At 44.2% G+C, this 17,947-nt stretch overlaps 1 protein-coding gene across 2 annotated transcripts; it reads right to left on the bottom strand.

Moving 5' to 3' along the window:
- Nucleotides 1–7,624: 7,624 nt before the first annotated feature.
- On the bottom strand, nucleotides 7,625–16,641 carry pabpc1b (poly A binding protein, cytoplasmic 1 b). 2 transcript variants are annotated; one of them, XM_084455283.1, is made up of 14 exons: nucleotides 15,870–16,641; nucleotides 14,929–15,122; nucleotides 14,530–14,645; nucleotides 14,154–14,293; nucleotides 13,762–13,856; nucleotides 13,516–13,653; nucleotides 11,967–12,335; nucleotides 11,085–11,175; nucleotides 10,604–10,714; nucleotides 10,305–10,450; nucleotides 10,100–10,184; nucleotides 9,238–9,368; nucleotides 7,992–8,090; nucleotides 7,625–7,889 (listed from the first exon to the last, which is right to left on the bottom strand). In XM_084455283.1, the coding sequence occupies exons 1-13, from the start codon at nucleotides 16,060–16,062 to the stop codon at nucleotides 7,998–8,000; spliced, it is 1,902 nt and encodes a 633-aa protein (XP_084311409.1). In that variant the 5' UTR covers nucleotides 16,063–16,641; the 3' UTR covers nucleotides 7,625–7,889; nucleotides 7,992–7,997. The 2 variants fall into 2 exon arrangements, with proteins under 2 accessions (XP_084311409.1, XP_084311410.1); XM_084455284.1 differs by having other exon boundaries at nucleotides 10,320–10,450.
- Nucleotides 16,642–17,947: the final 1,306 nt, after the last annotated feature.

Raw genomic sequence — 17,947 nt, 5'->3', positions numbered from 1 at the left:
CATAGGCCCATCATATATTTTATTGGGTCTAAAATGTAAACATTTAAATTCAAATGTAAGAAGTGAATTAAAATATCAGTGAATAAAATTGTTAAAAAGAATCTCAAAAAGAATCGTTTTTACCTTTCTGTAGGACAAAAAATATGTCTAATGAAAATTACTGTTTATTTAAAAACATAAATGTTATTAATGGTAAACATAAAAAGCCCATGCAATAAAATGGTATGAAAGTCTACTGTCAGGGCTCAAAATTAACCTTTTTACTTGGTAGCACTGGTGGTTAGGATTAGGAGCACTCATAAAAATGTAAGGTGCACCAACAATAGGCCTATTGGTAATAGATTTGTTGTATTATAGCTAAGCATGGGCCGGTTTATAAATTGAGATTTATGATAACACATTTTAGTTATTATTGTGTACACACACACAAAATGTTGGCCATTTTATTTTTTATTAATCAAGGCACTGACTATAATATAGGTTGTCAGGCTAAACATGTAGGCTACTGTAGACTTACAGTTTTATGTCAATCAATGGAGAAGTGGCTCACACTCCCATAGAGGAAGCTCTGTCTGTGTTCGATCATTTGAGCTCACGAACGACACCGCGTGAGTGTGTAACTAGCCAATACAGAGAAAGGGACGCCCGAAATGGGAAAAAGGTTGCAACAGAACTACCATTTACACGTGCACAAATGCTCCCAATTATATTTCCATAATGGATCTGCTCAATGCATTCTACAGGGTGTGTGAACAAGCACCAAAAGAGCTAAGTAAACACCCCAAGCTCTGAACTCTGTGGATTCAGAAAGTAGACTATACTTTTACTGAGAGACAATGGGAAAAAATGAATTGTGGCGAGCGCCCCCCGGTGGTGGGCTCTGGACGAACATACGAACACATGCATGCACTAGCGTAAAGCACATACGCCAAACGCACTAACGTAGGGATCAAATTAATATTCACCCCCTCAATTTCTCCCCCCCCCACAATTCAAGAGCATCACACACACAAGCGCTCTCTCACACACAAACTTAATTATTATTACCATGGCAGTAGGTAGCCTAGTGGTTGGAGCATCCAAACAGTGACTGAAATGCCAGGCCACTTCACCAGTGATTTCCCCATCAATCTTTACCCATCACTGTGCCCTTATCCCCAACACTAGCTCATGATTTTAAGTCAATTTGGATAAAAGCATATCTGCCAATTGAAATGTAAACTAGAAATGGTGTTTGGGAACACAGACCACCCATGTATGCATTTCGTGGCTCTGTGCGCATACACATTTGTTAGGTCAAGAGCTTTATGCCAGTCCAAACGCCGTGTCTCTGTGGCCTTCTTACATCAAGACATGGCTGTTTCAGGACCCCCCGTTGACAATGAAAGGGAGGAATTTTTAAAACAATTTATGGGGGTGAATTCAGTCAGTTCAGTCTGTTTTCTAATGTTAGTAACTATAGGTCTGGTATTTTTCTGTAATCCTGCTAAAAAATAAATAGGCCAATAAATAAATACACACCACCGAAAACATTTCGGCGCTTTCGCTGGGGCGGAGGTAATGATCATGTTCTTCTCACCGTCGTTCCAATTGAACACATCACAAGAATTCTTCAGGGCAAAACAGGAGACTGAAAGCTTTTCTGTCACTAGACCTGGGACGGGTTGGGGCAGATTTCTATCAGCTGGAAACCAAAATAACCCTGTAGCTTAATCAAACTGTATTTAGACAGTCAACAGCTGACTGAACTAGAGAGAGAGGAGGAGGAGGATCACGGAGAGGGGTGAACATCGTAGAACGGCCTCAACAACGGCCTTAACAACGGCCGGTCCATTCAACTATTTACTAAACACACTGATCTATGACCATGAGGGCAAGGTACTTTTCCACACAGTCGGCCATCTCTGTCTATCACATGACATTGGTTGGTGCAATAGTTATTTTGTTTTTTGTAATTAATTTTGAATTTACATTTATCATCAAACAAATATTTCCATGAGATCTATTTAGATATGTGTACCTTGTATCTGTTCATGTTTGGTGCAATAGTTAGGCTATAACTTATCTGAAGGTCCAAGCAAAGAGTAGCCCAAGTGAAAAACAAAACAATAAAACAATAGCCTATTGAGTTCTATGCATCAAAGTCGGAGGACTTAACACAGCTCGTAAAATTATTGAAGGATAGCCAGCTTAAACGTCTCAATTTAACATTCCACTAAGACAGCGGCCTAGACGATATAGCAGGGAGGTCTAACGACGAGATGTTGCTAACAACAACAGACATTGAGTTTGAATCCATGTGATTTATCATCAACTGTGAGCCAAATCTCTTGACACTGAGGGGCCTGTGTGTCGTCTCTCTCCAGGCCTTTCACCCTCCCCAGCGGGGGAGCAGGAAGAAGGAACCATATCAATAGGGGATTCAGGGCCTGTTCCGCTAGAAGCTACCATGCAAGACCGAACACCAGCTGCCATTCATATCTCACTGTTGGGCTTATGGCCGGGAGGAATCAGCTACCCACTGGCATAGCTAACACTTTGATTAGATTTGGATGGTGCCCTAACTAATGATTTGAAGACTCTAACTGAAATGAAATCATATTGCTCCAGCAACCAGACCTGAAACCAGATGCCTAGATTTCGTTTCTGTAGCCTTCATATGGCTATGTAACAGGTTGTGCTTGAAGCCCGTTCTACAGTATGCCTGTGTCTGGGAGACTATTGCTAACTTTGGTTGATGCTGGACAGTATTTAACATGAGTTTTTCAGAGCGCGGTAATCAAACACGGTTTTAATGAGAGTTAAAGTATCAAATTCAAGAACCGGAATCCAAACATGTCCAATGATGCCCAGCCCTAAGCACCAGTAACCAAAGCCTATAAACAAATACAGCAGAGCTGAGTTCTCATTCGCAGTCCTCTCTTACAGGAAAGGGTTAGGGAGATGGGGAGTGGACAGGTCCGCAGTTAAGAGCCATATAACTGACACAAACACTTGAAAACAGGTGAGGCATTCATTGTCAATTGGAGAGCAACAAGAGGGGCTATGCAAACACTGAGACGCCCTGTACATAATCAATCCCTTATGGTGAAATACACCAAGTACACTATAGGTGACATACACTAGGTTGAAATACACAGAGCAGAGTAGTTTTCTATCCATCTAATGAGCCTAGCTGGTGGGGGCTAAGGCTTGTTTCAGGCAGACAGTCAGCAGTATACCGACTGACTTCCTTCCACAGAGGCTTTGAACTTGAATGCGAGTCTCAGAGTTTCCAGGACTTTGAGCTAGAGGGGCTGCTAAGATGATTGACACAACGTAAAAAAGCCAAGCCCTCAGTGTGCTCGCATATAAAACAAGCATAAGAACTTTACAACTGAAGGCTACTTCACACGCAGTGGGGTAGAGTAAACAGCTGTGAACACATGTATGCTGAGGTAGAGGTCCAACTAATTCCTTATACACTATCAGGTAACAGTGTAGGCTAACATGCAAAGCAAAGTTCCAGATTGAATCATTGAGTTCTCTGTTCATTATTACATTTCCTATCTGTGCTTAATGACAGCAGCTGATGACCGTAGGGCTGACGGGTCGACTGTACGCATGTCCACAATTGACATGCAGAACAAACCCATGGGCACCGTAGTTCTGCAAAATTCTGGCCATTTCATCCTGCAGCTTCTGGGCCCTTGGTGAGACAAGCCTCTCTTCAGTACACATCGTAGGGCTGAGATCAGTCGAGTTAAACCATTTAATAAGCCATACTGTAGCAAGGTGGGTCATTGCCAATTAATTCTTCCAGAAACATTTGAAGGAGAATTTTAGCATGTTCAATGAGGTTTCAAACATCTTACACAAACATATAGACTGCATAGACTTTAAGCCTTCAAATCACCTCGTGCCAACCAATATAACACACCCACACACACACACACACACACAAACACACACACACACACACACACCTCCTCAATCAGATACAAGACAATTTTTCTATGAGCCGAAGACCAGCTTCAGAGTCTGCTTTTATGACTTTAGGACAAGCCTACACCAACAAACAGCAGCCAACAGCTACGGTCAGCTGGAGTCCACATGGAAAAGAGAAAACTTCACGTCCATATCCTCTAGTCTATACCATTAACGGTGAGAAGTACAGCTTACCCAACCACAAATGATATGTAGAGGGAAAAATGCAGGAATGGTACTGGAAGGAAGGAATCTGACCAGAGATTCACTCCTCCTGTATAAAGCACCCAGTGTTCCTCGTACTGGACGTTGGGGAAAATAAACTCAAGATTCAGTTTCATGACCCTTGAAAGGAAAGCATTACACAATGTACCGTCCAACTAGATACAGCGAACACTGCTCACTTCGTCAAGATAAAATACTTCTAGCTTCTTCTACCAATCTAGCTAGCTAGCGTAACTTGTGTGTATACACCGTATTTTGTGCGCACACAATATTAATTAGACTATCCATACCTAGCTAGCTAACGTTAAGGGAGCTGATATAGACCTCTCATGTTCAAACTTTGCAGCTAGTTAACGTTAGCTAGCCATTAATGTGCTGAAGTGTCACCTGAAGCCACCTAGCTAGCTAACTTGATCTCTTTCCAAATAAGAAAAGGCTAGTGTGCCAACTTGTTGGATGAGAAATCCTGGAAAAGCAGTTTAGCTGGCTAGCTAGCTGATACATGTTTACATATAATTGCAAAACGTTAGCTAGCACACAAACCATTGCAAAACGTCTAGCTAGCTAGTACTAGCTAGCAATCACAGTTAGCCCACTAACATTTCTTTTCCAGCTTTAACGATTTTAAATGGTAAGTTAGAAGATGTACGTTGAATATACGATCTCTCTACTCTGGACTAGAGGACTGACGTTTTGTTTCGCTGTAACTAGCTAGTTACAGCAAATTTCTGTTTCTGTGGCTACCATAACAAATTGAATATGACGAGTATGTTGCTCTCATATCGATAACATCGAGCCTGGTTGGTAATATTATTATTATTACCCATTAGCTTGACACCTAACGACAACAAAGCAGGGACTGATGCAAGGAAGTTGTGACCTCGCTATGACTAGCTAGCTAGGTAGCTGTTACTTCTTATCTGCCCAAACGTATCGTTAAAATGACCACATTAGTTCTGTGTTCACTGTATAATCTATAATATACAGCTAAGCTTTCACTGTCGTACAATGTCAAGTAACGTTAACAAAAAATATATATTTCAGAACACATTGCTTGTTAAAACTTAGCTGGGTCGGCTAACGTTACCTCTCGGCTCCTTGGCTGCCCGTCCCGTCTGGTTGAACCACCGCCTTGTGGAGGGAGTACATGGTTGAGAAGCTTCAGGGCATGCGCGCGCATCCAAGGGTTAATGATTACAGAGCAAGCACCCAACTGTCTCCAAGGATGAAGCAGCTCTTTTCGGCAGGGTCACTATGAATGAGCTTGCTGGGGATTTTTGACCTGGTTTCTTTCTCTTCCGTTTCTGCAGTATCCCACATCTACATGCTTTGGGAATTAAATGAGTCATTCACAAGACGCTTTTATCTAAAGTGACTTAGGCTACAGGTAGTCAGTATACTACTAATCGCTAGAACTCAATTTAATTCATTTAGTAGGGACAGTATACATTGAACATTTTAAAACAAAAATCTAAATGCACAATTGCAGCCAATAGGCTGATTTACATTGGTAGTAAATCAGTGCATCTTCATTCTAGAGCTTAAAGGAGTAGTAAAGGGGAAATCATGTTGGTAGTAAATCAGTGCATCTTCATTCTAGAACTTATAGTAAAGGGAAAATCATGTTCAGCCCTGTTTTAAAGGAGAATGCTCGTTTTTGACAACCTGGACCTTATTTACGGCATATTATAAGACGTTTGACTCACCTCAGATAACTTTGGTGTAATTCGGAGGCCTGTAGAAGAAATGTAAAATCCAGCGCGAGCCAAGTATATCCATGTAATGGCGGCGGACGGGGCACTGAGAATTCAGCTTCTAAAAAATCTATTTTCTGCTGCGAAACGGTTGTTTTCATCAATCTGTCTTTATGAATCGCTAGTTGTGCTTACAGAGAGCGAGGGCTTGTTGTGGTTTTCACATGCCTCTGTAATATGATCTTTAGAAACGTCTTTAGAAACAAAATAGCTTCCCCACTTGCTCCAGCACGCATGCGCACAGCGCGCAGACTGGCTATTCTCCGTCTGTAGGCTACACTCACGGCTCACATTCTCTACGCTACGATCGGCGTCCATCATATTCTAAGTCATCTTCTATATCCTCAAAATCTAATAAATATTCAGGCCTATTGCACACAATATTCCAGGCACCAACAAGCCGATCGTAGAGTAGAGAATGTGAGCCGTGAGTAGCCTACAGACGTAACAGAGAATAGCCAGTCTCCGTGCTGTGCGCATGCGTGCTGTAGCAAGTGGTCGGCAATGTTTGCAAGCACACCACTAAACCTTAAAGATAAGTAACCTTAAAACAGGGCTAAACATAATTTTCCCTTTTCCCTTTACTACTCCTTTAATCTAGTGCTTAAATCAAAGTGCAAAAGCAGCAAAATACAATAGGTGCTAAATGGGAAGGGTCCGGGTAGTACTTCTTGAAGAGGTGGGTTTTGAGCCTGTGGCTCAAGATGTGGAACGACTCTGGGGGAGACGAGGCATCTCCCTGAGGTAGCAGTGTAGCGTTCGGGCGGGGTGTAGGGCTTGACCATGGCCTGGAGGTAGGAGGGAGCTGTTCCTTTCATTGCCTGGTAGGCCAATACCAATGTAAGCCACTACAGGGACTGTAGAGGATTAATTGGAACACGTACTGAATACTATACTTACAAGTGGAGTCTCCCCTTCACTGGGACAGACTTCTCTTCTGTTGATAAGTCTGTGAAACAACCCACCATGGTTGAAAGATAAACCTCCGCTCCGCCTTGATATAATTATGCCCCCCCCCCCCTGCAAAAATCATTGTGGGACTAGGTTAGAGGCAGGGATCCTGGGGGATCAGGGGGGAACATGTCCCCCCCCCCCAATATTTAGATTGGGGTAGTGGCATTCAAATGACCATACAGCCATGTAGAAAGATGTCCCCCCCCCAAAAAAAAATACTCTTGCAAAATTTCAATGTAAATGTCCACCCCAAGTTGGATACAGATCCCCACCACTGGTTAGAGGGGAACATTTATTTGAATAAGTAAATGTCAGGTAGATATGGAACCAAAGAAACTTTGGATTCCTACACAGCACCATTTAGCCAATATTCATCAGTTGCTGTTTAGCACATTGACTCTAGCTCCCCCAGTGGGCAGATGCCATCTTTATCCAGTGATGCAGTCGGCTTCATGTGGGAAACCATCAAGGGGCCATGAAGGCACATCGGCGATAGGTTGATCAGGTTGATCAGTCCATCAAAGGGTCCATTTTGAACCAGTCTATGACCTCATCCATGACCTCTTGAGAATAATGAAGTGAGGCGAGAAACATGTATTTATCAGTTTTATTCAAGCAAGCAAAGGTCAAGATACATTTCACAATGCCGTTTCACAATGTCAGGTTTTCATCTCTCCTTCCTTCACAACCCAAACATTTTTACATTTAAAATGAATAAAATGCAAGAAAGGAATGCTTTCAGTAATTCCATTTTGTGGAATAATCCATTTAAAACCCCAGGCTCAATCTTTTTTTATTTTCACTTTTTTTTTTCAATTTTTCATTTATAAACAAGACCTAGTGTTCTCTTTCTCTAGGCCTGGCCTTACCCAAGTTCTTTCTTTTTTTATAACATGTTGTTTTATTTACTTTTGCATTGTTTTGTGTGTTTTAGCATTTTTCAATGTTTAATTTTTTCATCGGTGAAGCAAGAGTCAAGGTTCCCCATCCCTGTGGACCCAAAGGAGAAAGATGGTCAGTGCCATTACCTTCAGAGGCGAAAGGAACTGATGCTCAATGAAGTAGGGTAGGGTTACTGGATTGAGGACCTACCTTGGCTTAGACGCTTGGGACACCAGCAGAGTTGGTCACAGTCTTTTGGGCGGTCTCCTTGGCTTGATGGGCCTGGAGCACAGCCACTGCCTCATCCACCTTCAACAATAAACAATGTTAACATTAGAATCGGCACCCAAAATCTGCTCAAGACCTTTCTTTCAACATGAAACTACGGCTGGCCAGAGTAATCCACTATTCGTTCGGTAGGTTGGTATTCAGAGCTGAATTCAGTATTCAGAGCTTCGTTTAGATTGTTTTTTGCAACAAAACTTTGCAATAGTAGGTCAAGCTACAATAGTATTGATATCAGGGCCGATACTGCGCTCATGTACTCGTAAGAATGTCCCGATACTCCAAACCGAAACCAACGTCGTCATAACGTTACACTGAGTGACTTGCGAAAGTGCAACTGAACAGAAGCAGATGTTAAAAATGGAATTGGCATGATTGAAAAGTTGCTTGCGTTTCCTCCCTCACAGCAAAAGACTGTCTCATTCTCTTAGACTCAGAGCAGGCTTCTTGTGCAATACTGGCTCCGAGAGCAAGGGAGAGACGGATATCGATCTCTTCTGATAATTAGGAATAGAAAAAACCCTTTTGGCAGAAAACCCTTGCGAACACGGAGAGGACATACAAACTCTGCACAGAAAGGCCCGGAGACCTTCTTGCTGTGAGGCGACAGTACTAGGTACTACGCCACAGTGCTGCACATGAGCAATTTTGGGGTTTAGCGTCTTGCTCAAGGACACTTCAGCACAATGGTGGGAGCTGGGATTGAACTGGGGACCTTGTGATCCCCAGCTGGCCTCTCTACCTCCCGAGCTACATGCCGTTGGGGAGAAGACTTTTAGATGGGTGAATTGAGATGTATCCTGGCCAGTGGTTTAATGCTTTTTGCTGTCATTTTGGCATAATGATTATGTTACTGTAAGCCCCACAGCTAAGCAAGTGGGCGTTTGTGCTGTGAAATGATGTGGCAACCGGCTATTATGAAAACTCGTAAGTGGCATCGTTGTGGCATCGTTGAGGCCTGAATCATGCTTCGCAGGATTTGCGCACGTGCAGTTTGTGGTTGGGGACTGCTGATCTAGACTATGCAATGCTGCCACGAAGGGATTGAGAACAAATACTCAGGTATTCGTTCGGAAACCAGAGTATTAAGTAAAAATGGTGTTTGGGACAACCTTCCTTGAAACTTGTTTGGGGGAGCATACAGAGCCAGAGCTCTGCCTGCAGCACTGACCTTAGAGCGGAGAGACTCGGGGGACTCCAGCATGTGGAGGAGCTCAGAGTTGTCGATCTCCAGCAGCATGCCGGTGATCTTGCCGGCCAGGCTGGGATGCATGTTCTGGATGAGAGGGAACAGGCGCTCACCTGGGGGAGAAAGAGGAAATGATAGGGTGGTTAGTGTACCGTTTCCGCTGGGAAGGTTTTGCCTCGTCAAAATCCTTGCCGCCACACCATTTGACAAAAAATAATAGTCTTAAATTGTAAACCCAACTATTTCTGCCTAAATGTGCTTTCAAATCCACACTTTATTCCACATTATTTTCAGTAGGAGGCTACACCGTGCTGGCTCCTTTCTCACTCCTCTGAAAGACGTGAAGGTTTTTTTTTCCTTCAGCAAGCGAGATAACGTTGCAACAAGAAGATGGGTAGTGACGCTTCAAATTTTACAAAAATAGTGATAACCAGTGTTTGAAATGGTCCAAAATAAATGCCAGTGCATATTCCTCAAAATACATAGGCTACTGTTTAAAATAGATAAATGTTGGTAATCAAGTGCCAGTACTCATAGCTACAATTAACTGCCAACAGCTCCTGTCCATCAAGCACTGGCGTCAACTAGTCTGATAATTTGCTGATAATCTTAAATTTTCCAGATCGACATCCAACGATATTTGAAGAGAAAGGAGAATGATGAGCAGGTTATTGCCAGCTAACCATGATTCGAACGGGGGAGATTCAGGTTATAGCAAGCAGCAAGTAACAGTTTGATTCATTTGCCCTTGGAGAGGACACAGGCAACACCGTAACAATGTCAATAAAGTGCTTTCATAACTCAATTGAGAGGGGAGGACAATTAACCAGAGTAGTTGACGTACCCAGCATCTGCTTCTGTTCCTGTGGTGGAGCGGCAGCCAGCATGGAGGCGGTCAGAGGTTCCTGGCCCTGCACGTGGACAGCAGGCTGGAGGACAAAAGGACAGGCTTAGGCACGTGCGCACACACACACAGAACAGCAGTGCTGAGAATATGGCGAGATGGCAGCACACTGCTCTGCCTTCAGCAGTCTTCAAATTGGCCATACCTGTTGCATAGTCACCTGGGGCTGGGCGTTCATGTGCTGCTGGGGGTTGCGGACACCAGCGGCGTACTTGTACTGGGGCATTCCACGCACAGGGGCAGCAGCAGCAGTGGCTACGGCGGTGGGACGAGGGCCCATGGCCTGGGCAGCTGGAGGGAGGGCAGAGGTCAATCAGACATCCATTGTAATGCTCACAAACAGTTATAGTTACCTGATAATGGGTCACAACAAAGGCCATTACAGTTTTCCAGAAGACAGGAAAGGCCAGGCAACGGTGCGCCAGGTGTGTGGAGGCTACTCACGCAGACGCTGAGTGGACATCATGCGGGGCACCTGGGAGGTGGGTCTCATGGAGCCGTACGTCTGAGGGCGTGGAACGGAGGGACGCATGGCGCCTGGCATGTTCTGGAAATCTACACACACATAGGAAGACCGTTTTACTTCATGTCAATGTAACCGAAAAACATGTCTCTGGTATGGGATCAATATCAAGAAATAATAACATTGTTTCTTTTCCTTGTCAGGGAGTCATTTTCTTGTTTGTAAATGCTTTCATTAAGTATACTGTATAACAAACTTTGCGCATTCTGTATATTGGACTTTGTATGCAATTAAGTTATACAAGTGTTTCCATTTTATGCATTTAATTGTATTTAAATAAATATATTTAACTTCATTGTATTCCAGTTAAAATATAATTTGCCAGATATAGCAAATATCATTGATATAGCCGTTTTCGCAAAGATCTTGAAAGAGGTCAGAGGTGAGGAGAGAAGGACTCACGCTGAGGGCGGACCCCCTGGGTGGCCCAGCGGGGGCTGGGTCTCAGCTGGGCCATCTGGCCGGTCGGATAGTACGCAGCCCGGTTCTGAGCCTGGAGGAGGATAGGACAAGCTTGAGAACATCCATAACACACAATCCACACCCAATACAGTATAATCAGCACCAATAATCCAACACAAAAGGCCCATTAACTGATCAGCTTTCTATTACTTGTGTCAAATAAAGCGATGTGGTCAGGGCGGGTCTAGGTCTGTGGGGTGGATCTTCAGACTAGAATCTGTCCATCTATAGATCCCCATCTCAGAGGGAGGAAGGCCAGCCTCATAAGAACTCTACCTGGGGAGAGAAGGCACTCTAGGGAACCAGCAGTCACTGCCGTAGGCCTGCAGTAGTATGAAGTAGCTAGTATCTCGTAGGGCTGTCAATCTTCCTCTATAATCTAGTATTAGAAATTGAATGCTTTACTTTTAATATTCAAATTTTTAATGCTCAAATTTAGTCCATTAGTATGTACTATAGGCTAATGCAAAATGCCTACACTATCAGCGTGTGGTTATGTGCAATCCAACCACGTTAGGCACCTTGCCCACTGCACACCGACACAATATGAAACTTTTAGAAGGAACGTTTAGAATTACGCGTAGGATTAAGGGATAGCAAGCTGGAGTGTAACGCCAACTGTCAATTTGTCTGTAGTACATATTTATCCCCAGCGTCCACTCAGCAGGGACGTGGGGCCCATGAACTACAGTGTCGCTGTGGCAGCCATTTTGGCCAGTGCTCTCCACAGAGGAGGAGGCACTGAATTTGACAAGGCTGCAGAGCCTGCATCTGTGTCGAGACTATATGCTATAGTTGGAGCATTTGGGACCGAGCTCTTACCTGGGGAATGGCAGCCATGAAGTAGCCAGAGGGAGGGGCGGGCTGGTAGGGGTTGATGACGGGGTTGGGCACGGCGCGCACGCTGGCCATGCGTTGCATGTACTGGTTGGTGAGGTGGGCCTGGCGCTCCTCCTTGCGCTGGGCCAGGGCCACGTACAGCGGCTTGGTGGCCACGATACGGCCGTTCATCTCCGTCACGGCTTTCGTGGCCTCCTCCGGGGACGAGAAACACACGAACCCGAAGCCCTTGCTGCGGCCGCCTTCCATCATGACCTTGGCGCTCGTGATCGTCCCGAAGGGGGTGAACTCCTTGCGGAGGCGCTCGTCGTCAAGACCGTCGTCAAGGTTTTTGACATAGAGGTTGACCCCCTGTAGGAAACAGAACAGGCAACTTTGGAGTCAGATTGTATACATGGAACAAAACGGACCACTGTATGAGGACCAGAGTGTGTGAGCGAAGCAGACTGCACTCCAATTCCACTCGTGCTGCTCGCACCACCAGTTTGCAGCAAGCCCGATCCAGAAGGCACCGGTGTAGCTTATGCATTTTCTGTCAGAAAACTAGATAGTGGAGTTCCTAGTGGAGTTCCAAGTATGTCTTTATGATTTTCCTTCAGAGTCCAACTAAGGGTTGAATGTCATAGTAGGCAGGACTATTTTAATTTCACTTGGCCTAGTCATGTTTTATACCTACTGTCTGAGTCTTTGAATGTGAACTTCGTTAATTAAAAAAAATAAAAAAAGTTTCAACGAATAACCTAAGGATCTGTTTCTATTATCCCACTTAAAATAACAATTAGACTAGGCCTACAATTTACAGAATCTACCGGGCAACAAGCTCCGTATAGGGCTATCATCACGCATGACCATGGATACATCTATTTCATTTTAAACTTGGGATGAATTATGATAAGAGCCAGATAATGACGGCCTACGAAATGTTGAATTGCTTGGGAGGAGACCGCGGTGGATGTCACGGTCAGATTATGAATGAAATTAATTCGTAGTCAGGCCTACAGTGTAGGCATGTTTTCTATAGCCTAAACCATCTGAATTGGATGCATTTAGTTAATGTCCTCGGTGTGTGTGTGTGTGTGAAAGAGATGTAGGCTAGTGTGTCTCGTTGTGAAGGGGCCATATCAAAATGCCTGTACACTTGAGAAATGGGAGAGTATGATGTTTTTTTACCAACATGGAGTGATATATGAGTGGATGAGGTGAGTGATGAGCGAGCGACGAGTGGAATTCAGGGAGTCTTGAGCACAAGAGTAGTGAAATTATAGCCCTGTGAGCGTGGAGCAGGATTTTTTAAATCGCTCTACTCCGCCCAAGTGCTCTGATGAGGTTCAATTTCTTTTCCATCGTCAATTTGTCTGTAATACATATTTATCCCCAGCGTCCACTCAGCAGGGACGTGGGGCCCATGAACTACAGTGTCACTGTGGCAGCCATTTTGGCCAGTGCTCTCCACAGAGGAGGAGGCACTGAATTTGACAAGGCTGCAGAGCCGGAGATGGTTAAGTGCAGAGCAAAGGGTCCAATCAGTGACCTGGTAGCGGGTCATGCGGTCCTGTTTCATCTGCTCGAACTTGCGCTTGAGTTCGGTCTGTCGCTCCATCTTCTTTTGGGCGCGGCCCACATAGATCAGCTTCCCGTTGAACTCCTTCCCATTCATCTCGTCAACAGCCTGGAGAAAAAAAAAAAACTTTTTGTCAACATGAGCTCTAGGAAAATGTTTACGAAACATCACTAGTATGACGGTTCAGTCCATTATTCAAAGCTTGTTGGCAATCACCTTCTGGGCATCCTCATGGCGCTCAAAGCTGACAAAGCCAAAGCCTCGGGACTTGCCGCCATCATCCGTCATGACACGAATGCTCATGGCATTGCCTAGGTGAGAGGGCAGGACACCGTTTAGTAACCAATATTTGCTTAACAACTTAAAGCGTCACCGTCAGTGCAACTCTTTCCTATATATGGGAAGTACGACGGCAAAACTCAAGCGATGTCACTGGACATTTGCACTTTGAAGTTTTGCAGCTGTATCTCACATATATAGGAAACAGCTACATGGACGCCGATATTAAAAAGGCATGCATAGAATTTAAGCATTTAATCCAAACAATATCAACTGAAACAAGTGACTGTGCATTTAAAGCCAACGCCCATCTTTGTTGGTTTGCTTACCGTATTGGCTGAAGACCTCCCTCAGCTTTTCCTCATCCATATCCTCACCAAAGTTCTTGATGTAAACGTTTGTGAACTCCTTGGCGCGGGCCCCCAGCTCTGCCTCACGTTCTTTGCGGGATTTGAAACGGCCTACAAAACTGCAAAGACGGGGAATACTTAATACCTGTACCTGGTAACTACTCATGATTTTCGTTATGATAAAATCTAATGCCTGCAGTAGTAAATGTAAGGGAGAAAATCTGTATAGGGATGTGTCCAACCAAAACAAAACCAAGGTCGGCATCAATGCAAGTTTAACAACCCCAAAACACAAGTGAATGCGTATTAGTCTTTTTAAAAATGTCAGAGATTAATGTAAGTTTTGCACACTTACACTTTCCTGTCATTGAGCAACATGCCGTTCATTTTCTCAATGGCCCTCTCTGCAGCCTCTTGAGTCTCAAAGTGCACAAAGCCGTAGCCCTTTGAGCCATTCTCATCACACACCACCTTGAGGAGAAGACATCAGTGGAAGTAAGCTACACAGACAGACATGCAATACCAGACTTGCTTACCTGGCCCAGCGTTGCTCACACATTTGCGGTCCAAGCATTACCATTAAGCTACACCCAACTCAATCCATGATATCACTTATGTGGGCTATTGTAGCAAATGTGTGAACACCACTTGAGATCAACCCTGTGCATGCACCATGCCACTACATGTCTAATGCAACACTAATGCACCCCCCCCACCCACACACACACACACACACACACACAGCTGCACTTACTTTGCAAGAGAGGATGTTGCCAAAGGCAGAGAAGGTGTCGTACAAGGCCTTGTTATCGATGGACTTGTCCAAGTTCTTAATGAAGATGTTTCCTACCCCGCTCTTGCGCAAGGAAGGGTCACGCTGGGACCACATGATGCGGACTGGTCGGCCCTTGATCACGTCAAAATTCATGGTGTCTAGAGCACGCTCAGCTGGCAGAGGAGGGGGTAGAGGGTTAGACATGGTGAGACAGGGCTTCAGTGATATTATTAGGACTGGAAGGTTTGGGCCACTGTGTGCATTCTAAATTAGTTGTCTAATTCAATAACATATGCGAAATCGTGAGATACGTGTATATATTTCAGTGTGGTATTAACTTCTGTAGCCTGAACCGATTTCAGACAGACTATAAGGGTACTGCAGACCACGCCTGGGTGTATGATCCACTGTCCCCAGCATCACAATATTATCTTGACAAACATGCGAGGCCACACCCAAGACACGGGCAGCCTGAATTTGCCATTAGGCCCATCATTTGAGTTTCCCTTCACTTACGTTTGTGGGATGAGGGATCTATGGGGTGAGGCCCGATATTAGGCAGCATTTGATTCACCTGGCATTTCCTCGCAACAGGGACCACATGGTTGTGAACGACCAAATTGTAATTGACTTGTAAGAATGTGGCAGTTTTTGAACTAGGCTAGCTAGCTAAATTAAGGTCCTTGAGGACCACGCCATTTGCCAGGGAACTAGATCGTAAGTTTCTACTAGCATGTGACGGGAGGTTCGAATGGGGGGCCAGTCACGTGGAGAAGCAGCGTAGTTAGCCAGTTAGCGTAGTTAGCCAGCTAGCCTAGCTAGCTAAAGTTAGCTGCGTCCACAAGCTACTAGTAAAGCACCATAGTTTTGAAGTAAAAAGGCATTAGTAAGAAAGATAGCCACGTTAGCTAGGAACTTACCGTCAGCTGGCTGCTGGAAGTTGACATAGGCGTATCCGAGGGAGCGCCTAGTGATCATGTCCCTGCAGACACGGATGGAGAGAATAGCGCCAGCAGGGCTGAACTTCTCGTAGAGCATGGCCTCCGTCACGTCCTGATGCAGGTCTCCCACGTACAGGGACGCCATCGGATAACTAGGAGCACTAGGATTCATTCTTGATGTCTGGTTAGAGACGTTAACTAGTTGCTGACAACCGAGGGAACGAAAGCCGACAAGACGTTTTCAATTGGAAGTGTGCGTTTTAAATTTCAAAATGGGTTGTAAGGTTAGGCTACGTCGTTACCAAGTTAGCTCGGGCCGATTTAGAAGGAGGTTAAAATTCAGTTAAATACTCGAATGTAAAATACTTTGCCAACTGGGCGATGAATCGTTTCAAACACTGTGGCCTGTATTAGGCTATTCGTTTAAAAACGGCTCGTCAACGGTGAAAATGCCTAAAATGTTAAATAAAACAACGTCGGCCTTGCTTGATTTAGCTAACTTGTTAGCCTAGCTTAATGCTAGCAACACTTGTCGGTTTTTAAAATTAAAAAAAGTCGTTCGTTTCGTCCCTTCTTGTACCGTCCAGTCTTCGAATGGCTGCTCCGGCTTCACCGATTTTATTACAAAAAGAAAATGATTTTTTAGCGTTTTTGCGGGTTTTTTGTTTTTTTTGTTTTTTTTTTGTTTTTTTTTATAGAATGTGTGCCGAGCAAGCTCAGAGCCACACACGCATTCACACAGCACTGACAGCCGGGGTTTAGGGGAAGTCGAGAGAGGCAGTGTGGTGGTATTTATACCTTTAAATACGTCACTGAAATTGACCATTCGCCGTCCAGCTTAGAAATAGGAGGCGTTTTCAGACTGCGGCTTCTCAACATGTTTGACGTTGATTGGTGTAAAAACATGACTTCGCAACACGTTTGACGTTGATTGGTGTAAAAACATTACTGATCCAGTATTCAACCTTCAAGTAGTCTCGCGATCATGCTCGCGATGCTAGACTTTTGAAATCTAGTTGAGCACAGTATTTAGAGACATGAGTCCAACATTCAATATTGTATTATAAACTGTATCATGAAAAGTAATAAAGTAAAGTTACAGTTTGCCCCAGAATGCACACTACAGGCAAAGATGATGGAGGAACCATAACTGCATCCGGTACAAGCTTTGTTTTATGTGTGCATGAACATGACAGTTTAGGGTTTTGAAAATGTGGTCACCCTAGACCGATTATCATGAAACTCTGTGGAAGGGTGTAGCGTGGGCCAATTTAGAACCCTTTTTTTTGGGTAGATCCAAATGGGGTGGGTCCATGAGCCACCCAAACATGGCTGGCCATTCATCTCGTTCTCATTCATTTTTTTGGACTTGGGTTCCGGAGCGAAAAATCCCCCCCATTCATTATCAATTGGGGGTGGGGGGGGTTTGGAACAGCCATATCGCAACATGGGGAGGTCACAGAGACACTGTGGCCACGGTTTGGACTGCCATCAAAATCTTGATCTAACGAGTGCAGCCATGACGCCCAACGTGCGCGTGCACAGAGCCATGAAATGCATTCATGGGTGGAGGTCTGCTCTCTGAGCACCATTTTTAGATAAGTCAGTCAAGCAAATTGAATTCATACAATCCCACAATGCACCATTTAAAATGTCTACCAAAACAGAAAATACTCACAATATATTATTTCTGATATGGCTTGATGATGTCTCCTCTCACGCATCATGATATGGGCTTGATGTTTAGCTGGCTCCATTTACCATATACTGTATTGTACTATAGTATTATACTGTATAACTACGTAAAGGGCTAGATGCCACATAACCTCGCTTTGTTTGATTGATTAGCCATTGTTTATGTATAAAGTAGGCTAGGCCTATAAAAAATATTTGTTGCACTAATCACTTATGAATAGGTGTAGGCTATTAGGCATATGCACAAATAGTATAAAATAAGATAAGACTTTATTGATCCCCCCAGAGGGAAATTTGGCATTTCAGCAGATGGTTGGAAAGGAGAGAAACACTAGATACAGAGTAACAAAAAAGAAAGATGC

This window comes from Borostomias antarcticus, assembly GCF_949987555.1.
Source record: "Borostomias antarcticus genome assembly, chromosome: 21".
Taxonomy (NCBI): Eukaryota; Metazoa; Chordata; class Actinopteri; order Stomiiformes; family Stomiidae; genus Borostomias; species Borostomias antarcticus.
This window is presented reverse-complemented; position numbering and strand designations above follow the sequence as displayed.

Excerpts from the sequence above, each read along its gene's own strand:
- pabpc1b (XM_084455283.1), bottom strand. The coding sequence starts at position 16,062 with ATGAATCCTAGTGCTCCTAGTTATCCGATGGCGTCCCTGTACGTGGGA. Across the intron at positions 12,336-13,515 it reads ACCGCATGACCCGCTACCAG|GGGGTCAACCTCTATGTCAA; the intron begins GTCACTGATTGG and ends TGTTTCCTACAG. Across the intron at positions 10,185-10,304 it reads CCCAGGTGACTATGCAACAG|CCTGCTGTCCACGTGCAGGG; the intron begins GTATGGCCAATT and ends TTTGTCCTCCAG.